This window comes from Leucoraja erinacea, chromosome 8 (genome assembly GCF_028641065.1).
Source record: "Leucoraja erinacea ecotype New England chromosome 8, Leri_hhj_1, whole genome shotgun sequence".
NCBI lineage: Eukaryota > Metazoa > Chordata > Chondrichthyes > Rajiformes > Rajidae > Leucoraja > Leucoraja erinaceus.
In genome coordinates this window covers 26,608,517-26,626,633 of record NC_073384.1, presented here as the reverse complement: position 1 = coordinate 26,626,633, position 18,117 = coordinate 26,608,517, and the positions used below count along the sequence as shown (strand labels likewise).

At 43.4% G+C, this 18,117-nt stretch overlaps 1 protein-coding gene across 2 annotated transcripts in view; it reads left to right on the top strand.

Annotated features, from left to right (window-relative positions):
* ttc13 (tetratricopeptide repeat domain 13) overlaps positions 1 to 18,117 on the top strand; it is a 52,758-nt gene that overhangs the window by 3,322 nt on the left and 31,319 nt on the right. For both annotated transcript variants that reach the window (XM_055639268.1, XM_055639269.1), the window contains exons 2-8: positions 6,439 to 6,533; positions 11,844 to 11,919; positions 12,599 to 12,669; positions 13,111 to 13,176; positions 15,749 to 15,841; positions 15,971 to 16,087; positions 17,973 to 18,083. In XM_055639268.1, coding sequence (XP_055495243.1) covers positions 6,439 to 6,533; positions 11,844 to 11,919; positions 12,599 to 12,669; positions 13,111 to 13,176; positions 15,749 to 15,841; positions 15,971 to 16,087; positions 17,973 to 18,083 — 629 coding nt within the window. The remainder of the gene's footprint in view (positions 1 to 6,438; positions 6,534 to 11,843; positions 11,920 to 12,598; positions 12,670 to 13,110; positions 13,177 to 15,748; positions 15,842 to 15,970; positions 16,088 to 17,972; positions 18,084 to 18,117) is intronic.

Below are 18,117 nucleotides of genomic sequence, written 5' to 3'. Positions count from 1 at the left end.
ATCCTTCCCACGTGCAGGTCCATCCTGTTCCTTATATTTTCCTCCCCAGTAACTTCCTGATGTCAGAGTCATTTCTGTAATTTGGTTTATCCCTGCTGGCCTTCACTCCATAAAGATATGATACGCGCTGGCCACCAGTCATCTTGCAACGCTTTTGTGACCAGTGAAGTGTGAATGTATTTCAACACATTTAAACAATTAAATTCCCAGACCCTTTAAGACTGGTCCAATTATCTAATATAATTTTATTAAAATTAAACATTAGTAGACTTATCGTGGAAGTTTGTGGAGATTTTGTTGTTGAAAAGTTGTTTTTCTCCTTTTTCTTTTGAGATAAATTTAGGAAGGAAATGTGCAAGAATGACAAAGATTGTTGAGTATAAGATTTCCCTTTGAACGAGAGATTGTTTCCGAATCAGCATCTCTCCAGAGTATACATGTGTAGGAAAGGACTGCAAATACTGGTTTAAATCCAAGATAGACACAATGCTGGAATAACTCAACAGGACTGGCAGCATTTCTGGAGAGAAGGAATGGCTGATGTTTCGGGTTGAGACCCTTCTTCAGACTGAAGACTGATCAGTCTATTTCCGATTTATACATCTGCTTTGGCTATGTAGCAGATATCGATCATGACATAGCATCAAGCCAGTTGCTGATACTGGTATCAGTCTCAATTCTCTTTCAGGCATTCTTCTGTCTATTTCATTGCTGATTTTAATTGTGTTGATTGGCAGATAAGATATCAAACTCTTTATTAAGAATAATGCCTTGGAGGTGCAACTCCAGAGCAAACAAAATCATGAGAGACCTCTTCCACCCCTGCAACGGACTGTTCCAGCCGCTACGGTCAGGCAAACGCCTCTGTTGCCATGCAGTGAGAACGGAGAGGTTGAGAAGGAGTTTCTTCCCAGAGGCAATTCGGACTGTAAATGCCTATCTCACCAGGGACTAACTCTACAGAACGTTTTTCCTTCTATTATTTATTATGTAAAAGAATATGTGTGTTATGATTGTGTTTATAATTTGCCTGGTTGTTTTGTTGTTTGTCTTTTGCACAAAAGTCCGCGAGCATTGCCACTTTCATTTCACTGCACATCTCGTATGTGTATGTGACAAATAAACTTGACTTGACTTGACTTGCCTTGGGATTAAAAACAGAGCGTATATACTGTCAGATCAAGCAGCATCTGTAGAGAGAAAAATAGGTCATCATTGCAAAACATTAACCCTCTTATTGGAAATGCATCTGAAACGCGGGGTTCAGTGTTATCTTCAGGCTGTGGGCCGTATCAAAAATGTGTCTTGAAATCAACTTTCGTGACCCATGTCTCGGAACTACATCAAGTTTTACACATATTTAGATAAAATATAATTGAGAAGGATGTCATAACTCGTCAGTGCCAAAAGTTGCACATTAATTAATTAAACTAATTAGAAAATGAGATCGAAAAAGTAAGTGGCGCCATCTAATGTCCAATGCCCATATTACACCATGGGGAGTTTATTTCCGTGTTGCAGTATATTTAAACCATATTATTATACTATATATATAGTATAGGCCACAGTGGGACTAGGGCAGTGCCAGTTTGGGGGACGGCTAGGACATCTTCCACTGAGAGTACAGGGTCTTGGTGAGACCACACCTGGAGTATTTCGTACAGTTTTTGTCTCTTAATCTGAGGAAAGACATTCTTGCCATAGAGGGAGTACAGAGAAGGTTCACCAGACTGATTCCTGGGATGTCAGGACTTTCATATGAAGAAAGACTGGATAGACACGGTTTGTACTCGCTAGAATTTAGAAGATTGAGGGGGGATCTTATAGAAACTTACAAAATTCTTAAGGGGTTGGACAGGCTATTTGCAGGAAGATTGTTCTTGATGTTGGGGAAGTCCAGAACAAGGGGTCACAGTTTAAGGATAAGGGGGAAATCTTTTAGGACCGAGATGAGGAAAACCTTTTTCACACAGAGAGTGGTGAATCTCTGGAATTCTCTCCCGCAGAAGGTAGTTGAGGCCAGTTCATTGGCTATATTTAAGAGGGAGTTAAATGTGGCCCTTGTGGCTAAAGGGATCAGGGGGTATGGAGAGAAGGCAGGAACAGGATACTGAGTTGGATGATCAGCCATGATCATATTGAATGGCGATGCAGGCTCGAAGGGCCGAATGGCCTACTCCTGCACCTATGTTCTATGTTTCTATGAGAGGAAAATGCCTAACCCTAACCCTAACTCGCCCCCCTTCCAGAGCTGTCCACGGCTGGAGCTGGAGCCGCTTTGGGACCGGCTGTGGGCTCCGTACGTGTGGCCCCGCAGCGCGTCCACCTCGGCCAGCATGCCCTGGATCATCATGGTGAAGATGGTGGGGAGCAGCAATGCCCTGCACGCCGCCCGGGCCGCCTTCAGCACTACCATAACGCCGGCCCGCCCGCTCGCTCGCTGCAACACTGGCCGGCCAACAGCCCGACTGACCACTCGCAGCACCCACCAGCCATCCAACCTCTCGCAGCACCCACCGGAGGCACGGCACGACCAACCGCTCTCACCACCCACTGGAGGCCTGGCCCGGCCTAACTCTCACCACCCACCGGAGGCCCGGCGGCCCGACCGATCCTCGACAGCATCCATTGACCTACCAATAAGCCCAACAGACAGACTGACTGACTGACCCACCCACCGAATGCCCAACCCACCCACCCACCGAATGCCCAACCCACCGAATGCCCGACTGACTGATCCTAACCCTAGCTCCATATTTGTTATTTATCATTTTTATCTAACAGTTCACATCATAACTTTACAAAGATAAATCAATTGAAAAACAAAATGACCAAGGTTATTAGCATTACCGTTATTCCTTCTAAACCTTGCTGTTGTTTTGATGTAATTAGGAGGCAGCCATGATCCCAGGGTCCTCGCTGCCGAGTGACCATAAAACAAAGCGCAGGATCAAATGGGCAATTAATTTTCGGAAAATTTGAGGTTTTTCTCATAGTTTTAAAAATGTGCAGGTTGTGTTCTTCACTAGTTTCAGGTATGATTTATACAATATATTTGCACAATATGTTAAAAATTCAGGTAGTTCCATGAGTTGGGTCACGAACTTGAACGAAAAAGCTCCTCGGCCCACAGACTACTTGGATGTTTTATTTTTGGGAGGCAGGGTTATAAGTTGCTAAAGCATGTGGCAAATGCTTTTTAAAAAAAAATGTAAATGTGTTCAGATTCAGATTCGATTTTAATTGTCATTGTCAGTGTACAGTACAGAGACAACGAAATGCATTCGTTCATGACATCCATGCACGTAACGCAAGGATTTCTACCTGCCCAAATGGGAAATTTAGTGCTGACATGCAATATACATACCAGGCAAAATAATGATTAATAATAAGTAAGATACCATAGCCATATATTCTTGGGTATGTTATGCACAGACTTGCTGTTGTCTTATAAATAATTAGTAACTAGTGCAGGATCTAAGATTCTTGTATAAAGATTAGCAAATGCTTGCTTGAAGCAGATGTGCTGCAGTTTTCCTGAGTGCAGTAGTTTAATCAGCTATTCCAGCTCATTGGGGGAAAAAAACTGCAGATGCCGAAAATCTAAAATAAAAACAGAAATTGCTGAATACGTTGTACACTCAGTAAGTTGGATACTTAGTACGTGTGGCTGTGGCTGTATCTATCAGAGGAGAAACTGTTAACATTTCGGATCTAACACTTAATTTTATTTTCAACATGTTCTGTGTTTATTCCAGCACTTTAATCTTTTGCATCCATTTGAGAAGGCTGTTGTGTTTTGATTTTAGATCTCCTCTGAAGTATAGCATCTCTTACAGTATAGCATTAGTTCAGTACGGTGTTTGATTGTTTGCGGAAATATTACCACTTACATACCTAAAATGGAATCTGAGCTTTCAATCTGCTTCAGGCAAGAGCACTATCACTGATTCATAGTTAAGCATTTCAGCGCCGCAGAGCTCGTAGATGCTGCAAGGTTACCAGATTGTGGGTGCGGTTGGGCATATGCGATATAAGGTCATGTAGTACTTTTAACCAAGAATGAGTATTTTAAATTTGCGATATTGTTTTAGCAGGAAACAACAGCCATTGTTCACACTATTTCAGCAGCTAAGTTATGACGGGCTGGATATGCTAACCAATGCTTTCTGTGGTTTGGTTGGCTGATCATCAACAACACTACAGAATTTGGACACCCTTTGACTCTGCCTCTTCTTAACTTAACTCACCCCACCCTATTCAAAAAAAGATACAAAATGCTGGAGTAACTCAGCAGGTCAGGCAGCATTTCTGGAGAAAACTGAAAAGAGGAGGGCCAGGACACTGCCTGGCAAGTGATAGGTGGATATATGTGAGGTTTTTTTTTTTCAAACCTCCCCACCTGTATCTACTTATCACTTGTTAGGCTGTTTCCTGTCCCCCCTCTCTTCGGAGCCAGTACCAGAGTGCAACTATAGTGTTAAAGTATTATCGTTTTACAGTGCAGATACAAGTGCAAGGGCCTTAATGAGGTTGGTTGTGAGATTAGGACCGTGCTACTTCCCGCATAATCATCACTTTTGCATGTTTCATCTCTGATTCCTTTCTTTCTGTTCTAACTCTTTGTCTCCATCTCCAGGGAAAGGCTATCCACCAATATCCACTATAAGTCCACAACTCCCACAGGTACCTAGATTATACTTCCTCCTTCTCTGCTCCCTGTAAAGACTCCATTCCATTCTCTCACTTCCTCTGGGTCACATTTGCTCTGATAATAACATTCCACCTCGGTGCCTTGGAAATATTTAAACCATGGTTTCCCCTGTATCATAGTGGCCAGAGCACTTGACTGCATCTCATCTATTTCCTGCTTCTCTGGTTTCATTCTATCTCTTAAACACAGTGAGAACAGAGTTCCACAGAAACAAGGTATTGTGGATTACTGAATTACAGAAAAGATACAAAGTTCTAGAGTAACTCAGCAGGTCTGGAGCATATCTGAAGAACACGGATAGGTGACGTTTCGGGTCGGGACCTTTCTTAAGTTCTCCTGGTCTTTACCTTCCATCCTATCGCCCTTACATTCAACAAATCATCTTTTTCAACTTTAAGCAGCTTCACAATTTTCCAACAACCTGTCCCTGCCTACTCTTCCATGTCAGTTCATCAGGTAACCACAGGAGATGCAGTACCCGTCCTTTCACCTCTTCCTGAGTCACCATCCAGAAATGCAAATGGTATTTCCATCCCTTGCACTTCCCTTGCACTTCGAGTGTAGAGTAATGCATTAATGTGGCTTCCTCTGCATGGGAGAAAGCAAACAGATTAGGTGATCACTTTCTGGAACACCTGCAGTCTGTTCATGAGAGTGACACTGAGCTTCCGTTGCTTTCCCAGTCCCACTGTGACCTGCATGTTAAACCAACATATGTTTGAGAAAGAATACGATATCGTTTGTCTCGGCATGTTACAGCATGCAGGCCTCAATCCAATTCTCCAACTTCAGATAACCACTCCTTCTGGCTGTTCGTATCAAGCCAGGCTATTTTTGTCTTGCATTTTTGTACATTTATTCACCTTATCAAAGAAAATTCCTTTGTTCCACCTAATTGCCTCCCCTCCCACTTCTCCACTGCCTAGACTAACCTGTTTGTCTCTTTCTCGATTCTGAAGCGAAAGTTTCAGACCTGAAACCTCTTTACACAGGTGTTGACAGCGCTGTTGTGTTTTCCCAGCTTTCCAGCATCTACTCTTTTTTGAGTTTAGTTTTTTAGTTTGAAAATATTTTGAGTTTATGTTGGTCGATCATTTAAAAACAATATTTGCATCTTTATACCATTTAACTGTATTAAAACAATCTACACAATTGACAATCCTTGGAGTAATTATGTGATCTATAAAACCATAAACACAAGTGACTGCAGATGCTGGAATCTGGAGTATAAAACATAGTACTGATGCAGGGTCTTGACCCAAAATGTTGACCACCATCCTTTGCTTCCACAGATGCTGTTTGACTAATTGAGTTTGTCCATTTGTTTTTTTTCTGTGTTCATTCAGGGCAAAGGGTTGTGTTGTAACTCCCTCTTGCTATATTTTAGAGGGAGTTAGTAGCCCTTGTGGCTAAAGGGATCAGGGGGTATGGAGAGAAGGCAGGTACAGGATACAGGAGTTGGATGATCATATTGAATGGCAGTGCAGGCTCTAAGGGCCGAATGGCCTACTCCTGTACCTATTTTCTATGTTTCTATGTAAGATTCATGATTGATAAGGTGTTGACCAATTGCTGTATACCAGCTGTAATTGCTGATCCAAGAACACTAACTGGTTATTTGAATAAACAGATTCTATATACATTTATTTATGTCACCTCTAAGAAAACATTTATCACAGGGTCAGTGCTTTAAATTACTGTAAGCTTTTCTTTTAATGTTTCAGAGTCTTCATTTTTGAATCCTGAAGACACAGATTGTGTGCCAAGAGGAGCTCCGCTGTGTGAACCAATGCCATCCTTGGATACGGAAAAAATTCTGGTATGATATCTTGTACAATAAAGCAGAACACGGGCTTTTTAAACTTGTAACATTGCTGGCTCTGAAGGTGCTATGGTTTTATTGCTTTGAAATTGATTTGAACATGGTTCTTGTGCACTTAGACGTCCCTTTATATTTTTAATATATGAATAATAATACTAGTCTTGCAGTCAAAGGAAATCTAAGGTAGACCAAAACTTGAATTCATTAAATCATTCACCTGAAATTAAATCTGAACAATTTTAAGGTGCAACATTTCCAATTCATCTTGTTAAAGCCTGCTTATTACATAGTATCTTAATTTGTCATTAAGATGCTATAAAACATTTAGTCATTCATTTGTTCCAGATGTTTAGAGACTTACAGTGTATAAATTTGTTGATTTGTAACCAGAATTGCAGATACAAACAGCACAAAATTGAGCCCTTTTAGCTATCCATGATGAATGTAATGCCTGACTATGCTAATCCCATTTGTTCATGTTAGACCTATAGCCCTCTATGCCTTTTCTATCAGAGTATCTGTCCAAATGCCTTTGTAATTCTATTGGCCTTCACCACTTCCAATAGCAGCTAGTTCCATATAATTCAGATTCAGATTCAATTCAATTTTAATTGTCATTGTCAGTGTACAGTACAGAGACAACGAAATGCATTTAGCATCTCCCTTGAAGAGCGACATAGCAAACGATTTGAATAAAAAAAAAAAATAAGTGTCCGGGGGGGGGGGGGGGGGGGGGGGGGGGGGGGGGGGGGGGGGGGGGGGGGGGGGGGGGGTGGGGGGGGGGGGGGGGGGGGGGGGGGGGGGGGGGGGGGGGGGGGGGGTGATAGGTTTGTTAGTAGAGTGACAGCGGCCGGAAAGAAGCTGTTCCTCGACCTGCTGGTTCGGCAACGGAGAGACCTGTAGCGCCTCCCGGATGGTAGGAGGGTAAACAGTCCATGGTTGGGGTGAGAGCAGTCCTTGGCGATGCTGAGCGCCCTCCGCAGACAGCGCTTGCTTTGGACAGACTCAATGGAGGGGAGCGTGGAACCGGTGATGCGTTGGGCAATTTTCACCACCCTCTGCAATGCCTTCCGGTCGGAGACAGAGCAGTTGCCATACCATACTGTGATGCAGTTGGTAAGGATGCTCTCGATGGTGCAGCGGTAGAAGTTCACCAGGATCTGAGGAGACAGATGGACCTTCTTCAGTCTCCTCAGGAAGAAGAGACGCTGATGAGCCTTCTTGATCAGAGTAGAGGTATTGTGGGTCCAAGAGAGGTCATCGGAGATGTTGACTCCCAGGAACCTGAAGCTAGAAACACGTTCCACCTCCGTCCCGTTAATGTGGATGGGGGTGTGCGTGCCGCCTCTGGACTTCCTGAAGTCTACAATGAGCTCCTTGGTCTTCTTGGAGTTAAGGGCCAGGTTGTTGTCAGCGCACCATGCTGCTAAGTGCTGGACCTCCTCCCTGTAGGCCAGCTCATCGTTGTTGCTGATGAGGCCAATCACCGTTGTATCATCTGCATACTTGATGATGGTGTTAGTACCATGTACAGGTGTGCAGTCATAGGTGAAGAGGGAGTAGAGGAGGGGGCTCAGCACACAGCCCTGAGGAACGCCGGTGTTGAAGAGGTGTGCTTGTCTAACCTCACAGACTGGGGTCTGTTGGTTAGAAAGTCCAGTATCCAGTTGCAGAGGGAGGGGTCGATGCCCAGGTTACCGAGTTTGGTGATCAGTTTTGATGGAATAATGGTGTTGAATGCTGAGCTGTAATCGATGAACAGCATTCTTACATAAGTGTCTCTGTTGTCAAGGTGAGAGAGGGCGGAGTGAAGTGCCGTTGAGATGGCATCCTCCGTACTCCTGTTCTTGCGGTAGGCAAACTGATAGGGATCCAGTGTGGGGGGTAGGCAGCTTTTGAGGTGTGCCAGGACCAGCCTCTCGAAGCACTTGGTGATGATGGGGGTAAGTGCAACTGGGCGGAAGTCGTTGAGGCTTGCCGCAGTGGAGTGTTTTGGCACTGGCACGATGGAGGTGGCTTTAAGGCAAGTGGGGACAACTGCTTGGGCAAGTGACAGGTTGAAGATGTCAGTCCAGACGTCTGTCAGCTGCGCAGCACAGGCACTGAGCACGCGCCCGGGGATGCCGTCAGGGCCAGCAGCCTTACGTGCATTAGTCCTACTCAGTGCCACGTACACGTCGTAGGAGGTGAGTGTGAGGGGTTGGTGATCGGCAGGTAGCACAGCCTTGATGGCTGTCTCTAGATTGTCCCTGTCGAAGCGGCCATAGAAGTGATTCAGCTCCTCAAGGAAGGAGGCGTCGCTGGATGTGGGGGTGATGTTGGAGGGTCTGTAGTCCGTGATGGCCTGGATGCCTTGCCACATGCGTCGGGGGTCGGAGTTGTTGTTGAAGTGCTCCTCAATCCTGAGCTTATGGCAGTGCTTGGCCTTCCTGATGCCCCTCTTCAGGTTAGCCCTGGATGAACTGTAGGCTCGAGCATCGCCTGACCTGAAAGCGGTGTCCCGTGCTTTCAGCAGTAGCCTGACCTCGCTGTTCATCCATGGCTTCTGATTCGGGTATATGGTCACCTGTTTGAGGGAGGTGACACTGTTGATGGTGGAGTTTATAAAGTCCAGAACAGAGGATGTATAGGAATCAATGTCCGTGTGAGAGTCAAGGGTGGCCTGGGCTGCAAACGCCTTCCAGTCAGTGTTTCCAAAACACTGCTGAAGTGTGAAGTCCGCTTCCTCTGACCAGACTTTAACTGTCCTTACAGTTGGTTTAACCCGTCTGATGAGTGGGGAGTACTTAGGGAGCAGGAACAATGAGACGTGATCAGACTGACCAAGGTGGGGGAGGGGGATGGCTTTGTAAGCTTCAGCCATATTGGTGTAGACTTTGTCCAGTGTCTTGTCTACTCTAGTGGGGAAGGATACATGTTGGTGGAATTTGGGGAGTACAGTCTTCAGGTTGGAGTGATTGAAGTCACCCGCAACAATGAAGGCTGCCTCGGGGTTGTGCGTCTGTTGTTTGCCACCTTCTATGTGGAAAAACTGTTACATTTATTCCCTTTCAACTTAAACCTATGCTCACGGGTTTAGACTCCCCTGGGGAAAAAAGATTCTGATTATCCTGCCTCAGCCCTTCATCTATTGCTATTTTCGGGAGCTGTAGACTTGCACCCCAATTATTCCAGGGGAGAATGTCTCTTTCCATCAAAGCCCTTGCCATCCCTCCTTGTGTCAACATTATTTGAGCAACTCTTTAGAGAGTATATTTTCTTATGGTTTTAACCAAGAAATGGTGGAAGTTTATCAGGCAAATCATAGCAGTTGTCCAAAACATACAGAGAATGTTCAACAGTGTTTCATCAAAAATACCTCAACCAGATTACAGGCACTACCTAGCAATGTTACAAAATTTTGAGATTTTAAAAATCAAGTCTGCAATTTATCCCATCAGATAAAGCATAACAATAAGTTTAATTTGACACCAAATTCACTTTCATATCTCAAGTATTAAAAAAGTTATGGCCATTTTCATACTCGGAAATTAGCATCTTGTTCCCTATTGATTTTCAATGGACATTACAAAAAAGCTGTGATCTTGGATAGTCAAAAGCCCATTTCTTAAGGAAAGATTAACATTTTTTAATAGCCTAAGTGTCCAAAGATTATTCACAAATAATTCACAATATAACATGATTTTTATATCTAATTTACATTAATTTATAGGCCAAATGGAAGGAATTTAGTGTTCAATTGCTGTAAATAAATACCCATTTAAATCGGCTTTCTAGTGGGTTCATGTGGAACGCGCTGGTTTAGAACGTTGACATCGCGCTGGATTAGTGCCCTCAAATGCCGAGAAAAATACTGCGGGATATAAAAAGCCCAAAATGAACTACTCGCTATAGATAACTTGATATATAGGGTTATATATATGCCCCATTTAATGTAAAAATAAGGTACATACCTTTAATTGTTTGCTTTATAAAACCCTGGGGCTGCGAGAGGTTGCGGAATCAGACAGTAATTTTAAAATTATTATAACTATATTATCGAGGCCTATAAAACTAATAATACCTTTTGCGACCGGGTCTTGCAGCGATTTTTCGTTAATGATTTACTAGGCTGAACATCTGCGATTAGTACAGCCTAGTAAAAATCGCGTTTTAAACCCGCCCCCTCCAAACAGCGCCAAAATCGCGGACCTGGCTGTGGGCAGATTCCCAATGACGATTCAGGTAGGTTTTGTAACATACCTACACTACCCAACGTATGTGATTGGCGACATACGTAAGCTTGCACTTACCTAAGCAATTCTTTAAGCCCACTGTGTTGATTCACGTTTTTCTCTCACATCGGTTGTTTCGACAATAATCGACCAGGCACCGGGATTGCTTTAAACGTACATTTATTGAGCAGGAGTCTTCACACAGGTTACAACCTGGCAAAGAGTCAAGCTGCCTGCCCTTAATTGCAAGGCTCTTTATATGTTAATGCCACCGTTTAGCACCTCCCACATTCCCCCCGATCAAAGAACCGACACATACGAAGAATACAGGAAACCAAGTATGTACATATAAGGGGATGGTAGAGGAACCACACATAATCTCAGACCAGTACATCCCTTAGTCTTCCTGGCAAGGGGGGGGGGGGGGGGGGGGGGGGGGGGTTGTGTATTCCTCAATCTTGTCAGACTGGGCCTGTGATCCTTTATTCATGACTACGCAGTAACTGCAAGACATTGTGTATTCCCTCCTAACAGCCTGTTCCAGCAAGCCTGGTCAGCAGCCATCTTATGTCCTTTGGTTCAGTCTACCTGGCCAACCATTTTGTCTTACAGAACAATCTTATAGCATTGATTCAGAATTTCTATTCATCAACTGCTTTATTTCCGAGTTGCACATCTCGGTAGTCTTGATAACTGTGTACTATTGCGCATATGGCCGTTTCCGCGAGCCAGTCACTTGTTCCCGTGGATGCTCCACGTTAGAGTTCCCACGTGGTCTCCCACTGGTAATACACAGTAGGAATAGTAAATATACGCGTGTGCAGTAGCACTTCTGTTTCTGACCTATGTAACATCTGACTTGCGCGAGTCTGCGAGATGGAGCCCTTATCCAAGTCGGGCAGCGTCTGTATATTGAAATTTCCGTGTTGGGGAAATAAATGTAAAACTTTTGACATAATGGAAGCATCTTTCACTGAATATTGAGAAGTGATTATGATAATGGTGGAGAAATATTATTTTATATGTTACCCTTCATTTTATGGTTGCATGGTTGATAATCCTTGCACTAATGCATTATGTTTCTTGCTTCCAGAGTCAAGCTAAAGTTTTGGCTGAACAAAAGAGGTTTCCATTTTCTACCATTGATACAAATACAAATGAGGAATTAGGTAGGCATTGTACATTAATATTTTATATCAGTGAATTTGAAGATGGATAATCAGATCAAGGAAAAAAAACATTTTTTGGAAAGGGAAACAAATCTTGTGTTCTCCTTTTGGGTCTTGTCCTATTAACTGGTGATTAATAGGAGCAGGATAGCAAGGATTTTCTGAGTGTCTCTCAGAAACACTTCCGCATATGTGTACATTCATATCTTTGTATACCCAGTGTTGTTTTCGAATAGTTAACAAAAAACAGTTTTCTCCCCTTGAATCTATTTGATGCAACAAGAGATCCAGTTATCAGCACCACATTCAGCATCAATGTTCTGTATTCCATTTGTTTTTTTTTTAATTAGTTTTACTATCTCAAGAAGATATATGCAAAAAATAATCCAAAATATGGATGTACCTTTGCTGATCTTCAATATTTGAAAGTGCTCTTGACCCATTGAGACTGCTGATTAGCAGTTACGGAGCTAAAATATCCGGAATTGATTTGTTTGCTGAACTCTCCTGGGTCCCCACTGATATGAATTATTCTTTCTCTTTACACCTTCAACAAAATTTGCATAGAGATAAAATAAAATAACATCCAGAGTTCTTTGGGATTAAACTGCCTACTTAATTTAAATAGTCTTTTAAGATGATGTTAATTACCATCTGTTTGTACATAATATTTTCCCAGCATTTGGCTATGCCTTGATTGGAAACGGCTTATATGATGAAGCAATAAAGCACTTCTCAGCCCTTTTACAGGTATGTATGTTTTATTAAAATTACAACACAAACAGTATCATTCGTTTATGGGAATTATTTACATAATGTTTTAAATATATAATTATGTGTACCTTGGTATATGCAAATCTAGAACTGCATGGAAATATTTTGCATTGTAAGACTGCCTTACTGGTGCCTTACTAAGGTGGAGATGGAACATCTTTCTACATCTGGTGAACGAGTGCTTGAAATTGCTTAGCAACAAAGTGTTTAACATCTGCCATCAAGGAACCTTGCTTTTATTGTAGATATTTATCTTTGAGTATTCAAATTTAATGTGAAATTAATGTCTTAAATATTCTGTGATATTTCAAGTTAGTTGCGAATCTATCACATAGAAGCAGCATACAATTGAACAACTTTTTATGATTTTTATTGCACCTTGCCTTTACTCTATTTTGTGTCTTTGTACGAGAGTAGGGAAACCCGGAACTTGTGAGTGCGATCTATGGAAGAGGAATAGCATATGGAAAGAAAGGCTTACAGGTCAGTATTCTATCTGTTTGCAATAACACCAAATTCACGGTTCTAGAAAGCTTGTGATATTTATTTTAAGGCATTGTGAGCTTTAATTTCTACTTGTATAAGGGTGGTTCTGCTATAACGCAACATTTATGTTCCTAAGAAACCTTGCATTATAGAAGGTGTTATTGTAGAAACATTTATGTCAAAGGGGCCAACACGGTGGGGAGCTTGTTTCAGACTCACAATAACAAACTTTATTTTTCCCGTAGCATTTTTCAAAAATAAAGCTATTTTAAAAAGCGATATTTATTTTTGTTACTGCAAGCTATAAAACTAAAAAAGGCTGTTATGTTTTATTATTTAATTGAGTATTATTGTAAAAGTCTTAATAAAAGTGATTGCTTGCCAAATTAAGTGGGCACCTACGATGAAATTGACAGACTATACTCTCTGGAATCTGATTACTGTGGGGAGGTAATATGGAAGCATTTTTTTTGCTGGAGTTTTTTTTTCCAAGACACTTCTTTTCCGGCGAGTAAATTTCCAAAGTAACCTTTAAGTAGTTCTCTAGTTCATGATTGAAATTACGTTGTAACCAATCCCAAGGAGCCTCGTGCGTGGCAGGAGTTTTGAAGATAGAGGACCCACCCAGTAAGCCCCACTTGCTGCCGGAAACCGGGGACTTGCCCGGACTGCCCAGCTCGTCGTGTAGACAGACTCGCGCCGTGGACCGAGAACCCACCTCTGGAGACCCGGTTCGCCCGCTCAGTGGAAAAAGTCAGACGGAGGGCCAGTAGGCAGACCGGCTGCGGGAGGGAGCGTATTGCCTCGACGGTGGAGTGGGAGACTCTGCAACAGCCTTGTGCTCAGCTGGACTGTGCGCTGCTCCAATCACGTGGACTGGATGCGACCTGCAGCAGCGGACGACACCAGGGCTGCGCTTGGCCAGGCCGGGAATGTGTACTTAATGAAATGGCGCCAAATATGGCAGCGCCAACATTATATGCAAAATTAATTTCACTATCCATTGAACTATTTGGCTGTGTAATACATACACATAGTGTTCACTAATCCATTAATCATGTTCTATCAAGTTTGTGGTATGGAACGCACATTATAACAGAACTAACCTGTATTTTGAAGGATGTTCCTCATGTTTAATAAGTTAAGCTACTGATAATTGGAAGCAAATATAGTTTTGCCTAGATAGTCATTGAAATGCAAGCAAACAGAAAATGCTAGCAGCCCTCAGCAAGTCAAGCAGCATCAGAGAACACTTTTTTTGGGTTCTAATGAAGGGTGCATGACGATATGCCAGCTCTTTCTTTCCCCACTGTCTAGTATCTATCTATATATACTTTTAAAACTGTGTGTGCGTGCACGTGCATCATTTTTCTTTTTAAACATATTTCCTCGAAAACCAGACGCAAAAACGCGGAGATATTTACATATTTCGGTAGGGATTTAACATGATTTCAGAAATCCACTCCTCTCTCAATCTGCTCAATTATTTCCCCAGATTTTGAATAAAGTTGTTCACAAAACTCACTTAAAAAAAAAAAAAAATTGCCACTTGCCAGCTGCTGACGTCACAATGCCCACATGCCCACCAATCGAGGCCCACCTGCTTCCCGGCCCCGCCCCCCCGCCGCTGTGGATTAATGCAGCTTCCGTCAACTCTCTCTCTCTCTCTCTCTCTCCCTCTCTCCCCTCCCCTCCTCTCTCTCTCTCTCTCTCTCTCTCTCTCTCTCTCTCTCCCCTCCTCTCTCTCTCCTCTCTCTCTCTCTCTCCCCCTCCTCTCTCTCTCCCCTCCTCTCTCTCCCCTCCCCCTCTCTCCCCCCTCCCCTCTCTCCCCTCTTTCTCTCTCTCCCTCCCCTCTCCCCCTCCCTCTCTCCCTCCCTCCTCTCTCTCCCCCTCTCTCTCTCTCCCCTCCTCTCTCTCCCTCCTCCTCTCTCTCCCCTCCTCTCTCTCCCCTCCTCTCTCTCCCCTCCTCTCTCTCCCCTCCTCTCTCTCCCCTCCTCTCTCTCCCCTCCTCTCTCTCTCCCCTCTCTCTCTCTCTCCCCTCCTCTCTCTCCCCCCCTCTCTCTCTCTCCCCCCCTCTCTCCCCCCCTCTCTCTCCCCCCCTCTCGCCCCCCCCCCCCCCCCCCCCCCCCCCCCCTCCCCCCCCCCCCTCTCTCCTCTCCCCTCCCTCCCGTAGTTAGTGTGGGGGTGGTTAGTGTGTGTGACGCCGCACGCCGCCCTGCACCCCCCCCCCCCCGCAAACGCGTGTTGGGGGAACAGACCCAACGGGTCAATACTTGGTCTAGTATATTATTAAAACTCTCATCTTGTTTGTTACTGCGTGTGTGTGTGTGTCTGCCTGTGTGTGGATGTGATCACGGAACTACGCCAAAACGTTACACGTTAGTGCTACAATTTTTGACTGACCTGCTAAGTGCTTCCAGTATTTTGTGTTTTTATTTTGGATTGCCAGTATCTGCAATTGACATCTGAAATGCTTGTTTGAATAATGGAGGAAGATTATAAAAATAAAAGAAAAGTGTATTAACTTTTCTTGTAGTGCTGTTATCTTAAGCAACCTTTTTGTTTGCAGGATATCAGAAATGCTGAACTTGCTCTGTTGGAGTTGAATAGAGTTATAGCATTAGAGCCGAATGCACCCGAGGTATTTGAACAAAGAGCAGAGGTAGGTTCTGTCATTATTCATTGATTCCAATATTTTGTATAATTTAAATGTTATAATGGCCCATTTAGTAGAGTTGTATGCTCAACTTCAATTTTGTGTGTTTGCTCTTAATTTTTTAATCCCCTTCAGATTTTGTCACCACTGGGACGGTTAAGTGAAGCTTTAAATGACCTCAGCAGAGCGATACAATTGCGCCCATCTGCACGTCTATATAGGCACAGAGGCACACTATACTTTATTTCTGAGGTGAGTAGGTGATCATGCTTCTTCTGTTTCTTTAATTACTCAATGCAATCTATCTATATATTCCTGGAACTCTCTGTGTTTGTATATATGCGTGTGCGTGCGTGACGATTCGAAACTCCGCCAAACAGTACACAATAGCGCTACAAATTTTGGCCCACCTTACTCACCATTGTCCTGGGATTAAAAACGCGACTTTTTCAGCACGTTTCCACTTGCTCTGCTCATCAGCCACATCACAATCTCATCTACATAAAAAAATCACAATTTATAAAAATAAGAAAAAAACAGTTTTAATCAAATTCTTCCGTTTTCATTAACAGCTTGCATTGTGTTTAGGTTTTTTAAACAAAAAAAACGCGATTTTCATTGAGAATTCCATTTAAAAAAATGTTTAAACATTTTCATTGTGGGTGGGGGGTGGGATAGGGGGGAGCTTTCATTCTAAATAAAAATTATGATTTTAATTGTGGGGGGAGGTGAGGAGTAGGGGAGAGGAGGGTGGTAGTGAGGAGAGGGTTTATGGAGGGGGAAGTGAGGGAGTGACTGAGGGTATCCGCACGTGCGGATTTTAAAATATCTGAAAGTCTCCACTCACATGCGCAGTGGACTTGGTATCAGCGCTTGTGGGATTTGAAATGACGGGAGCTGAGGCAGGGGTGAGCTCTGGGGGCAGCAGTGCTGCTCCTCCGGGTCCGTGGGGAGGGAGAGGAGCGGGACCCGGGGCAAGGACTGTGCCGCAGCCTCGGCCTCTCCCTCCCCCGGCTCCAGACCGTCAGCCGTGTCACGGTGACGTCACAATGGGATCCCGAATCTCATTTACATAAAAAAATGAAGGCGGTTAGGGGTAGGAAGAGGGATAGTAAGGTAATGGAGGAGGGGAGGGGGAAGCAGAGGAGGGTTGGTGGAGGGTGGGGAGAGGGAGGATAATGGAGGAGGGAAATAGGGGACTGAAGAGGGAGAGTGAGATGCGTTCTTATTTATCTCGTATTTTACAAGTTTTTGCCATTTTAAACTTTAAAAACATCAACTGCACCTGCGCAGTTGGGGGCTGTGGGTGAGTGGTGGAATATTGCATTGGGGAATGTGACCCAACGGGTCCGCACTTGGTCTAGTTACAATTGAATAAGCAGCTGTGAAAGCAAACTTCCCCAAAACATCTTCTGCTGTTGTAAAAATAAAATTAAGCTTGCACTTTACAGTTTAACGGTGAAGCTCTTCGGTGTATATATAAACGATTGAAGCATGCAACAGGAAGAAACCTAAATCTCTAGTATAGAGTCTGTAAAGAAAGCCATGACCAGAAATGAAAATCAATGATGTTTACATTTAAAACATGAATCCTTGAGGCAGGCAGATTCTTCTTGTAAACTTTTCTCTTGGATTCGCTGGTTAAAGACTGGGCTGCGCATACCCAGGAAGCCCCAACTCTTCTTGTGTAACATTGCAATTTAAATGCTGCCATCTGTGAGGGGGCTGTGGTAATTCCTGTGGTACAGTGGCCTTGGCTGAGGAATACAATCTCCTGTCTAAATTATATTTGATCAGGATGTCATGTGGTGGGTACGGTAGCAATAAGGAAACTGCACACACTTAGGGGAAAATGTTTTATAAATGTTGACATTTTCTCGCAGAAATAGATTCCTTGCCAGCTTCATGTTTCAATTTTCCGTAAGCTTGTCTTTTTGAAGGCAGGGCCAATTGAAGTATCCATTCGCACTGGCACTCTAATGCATTGAACTCAATCTATAAGAAAATATTAAATTTGACCCATTCATGTAGTAGAACTGACAACATAGTTGTACCTGTTTACAAGTAAAAAGTAATGCTCCATTTTTATTACAACATTCTAAGTACGTTTTTGACTTCTGTTTGATCTATCATCCAGGATTATGCAGCAGCACATGACGATTTTCAACTGTCCTTAGAAATGAAGAAATATCAGCCGATTGCAATGCTTTATAAAGGTCTAACTTTCTATCACAGGGGTATGTTGAAGGTGAGTACATTGCACAAAGATATTAATTTTGAAG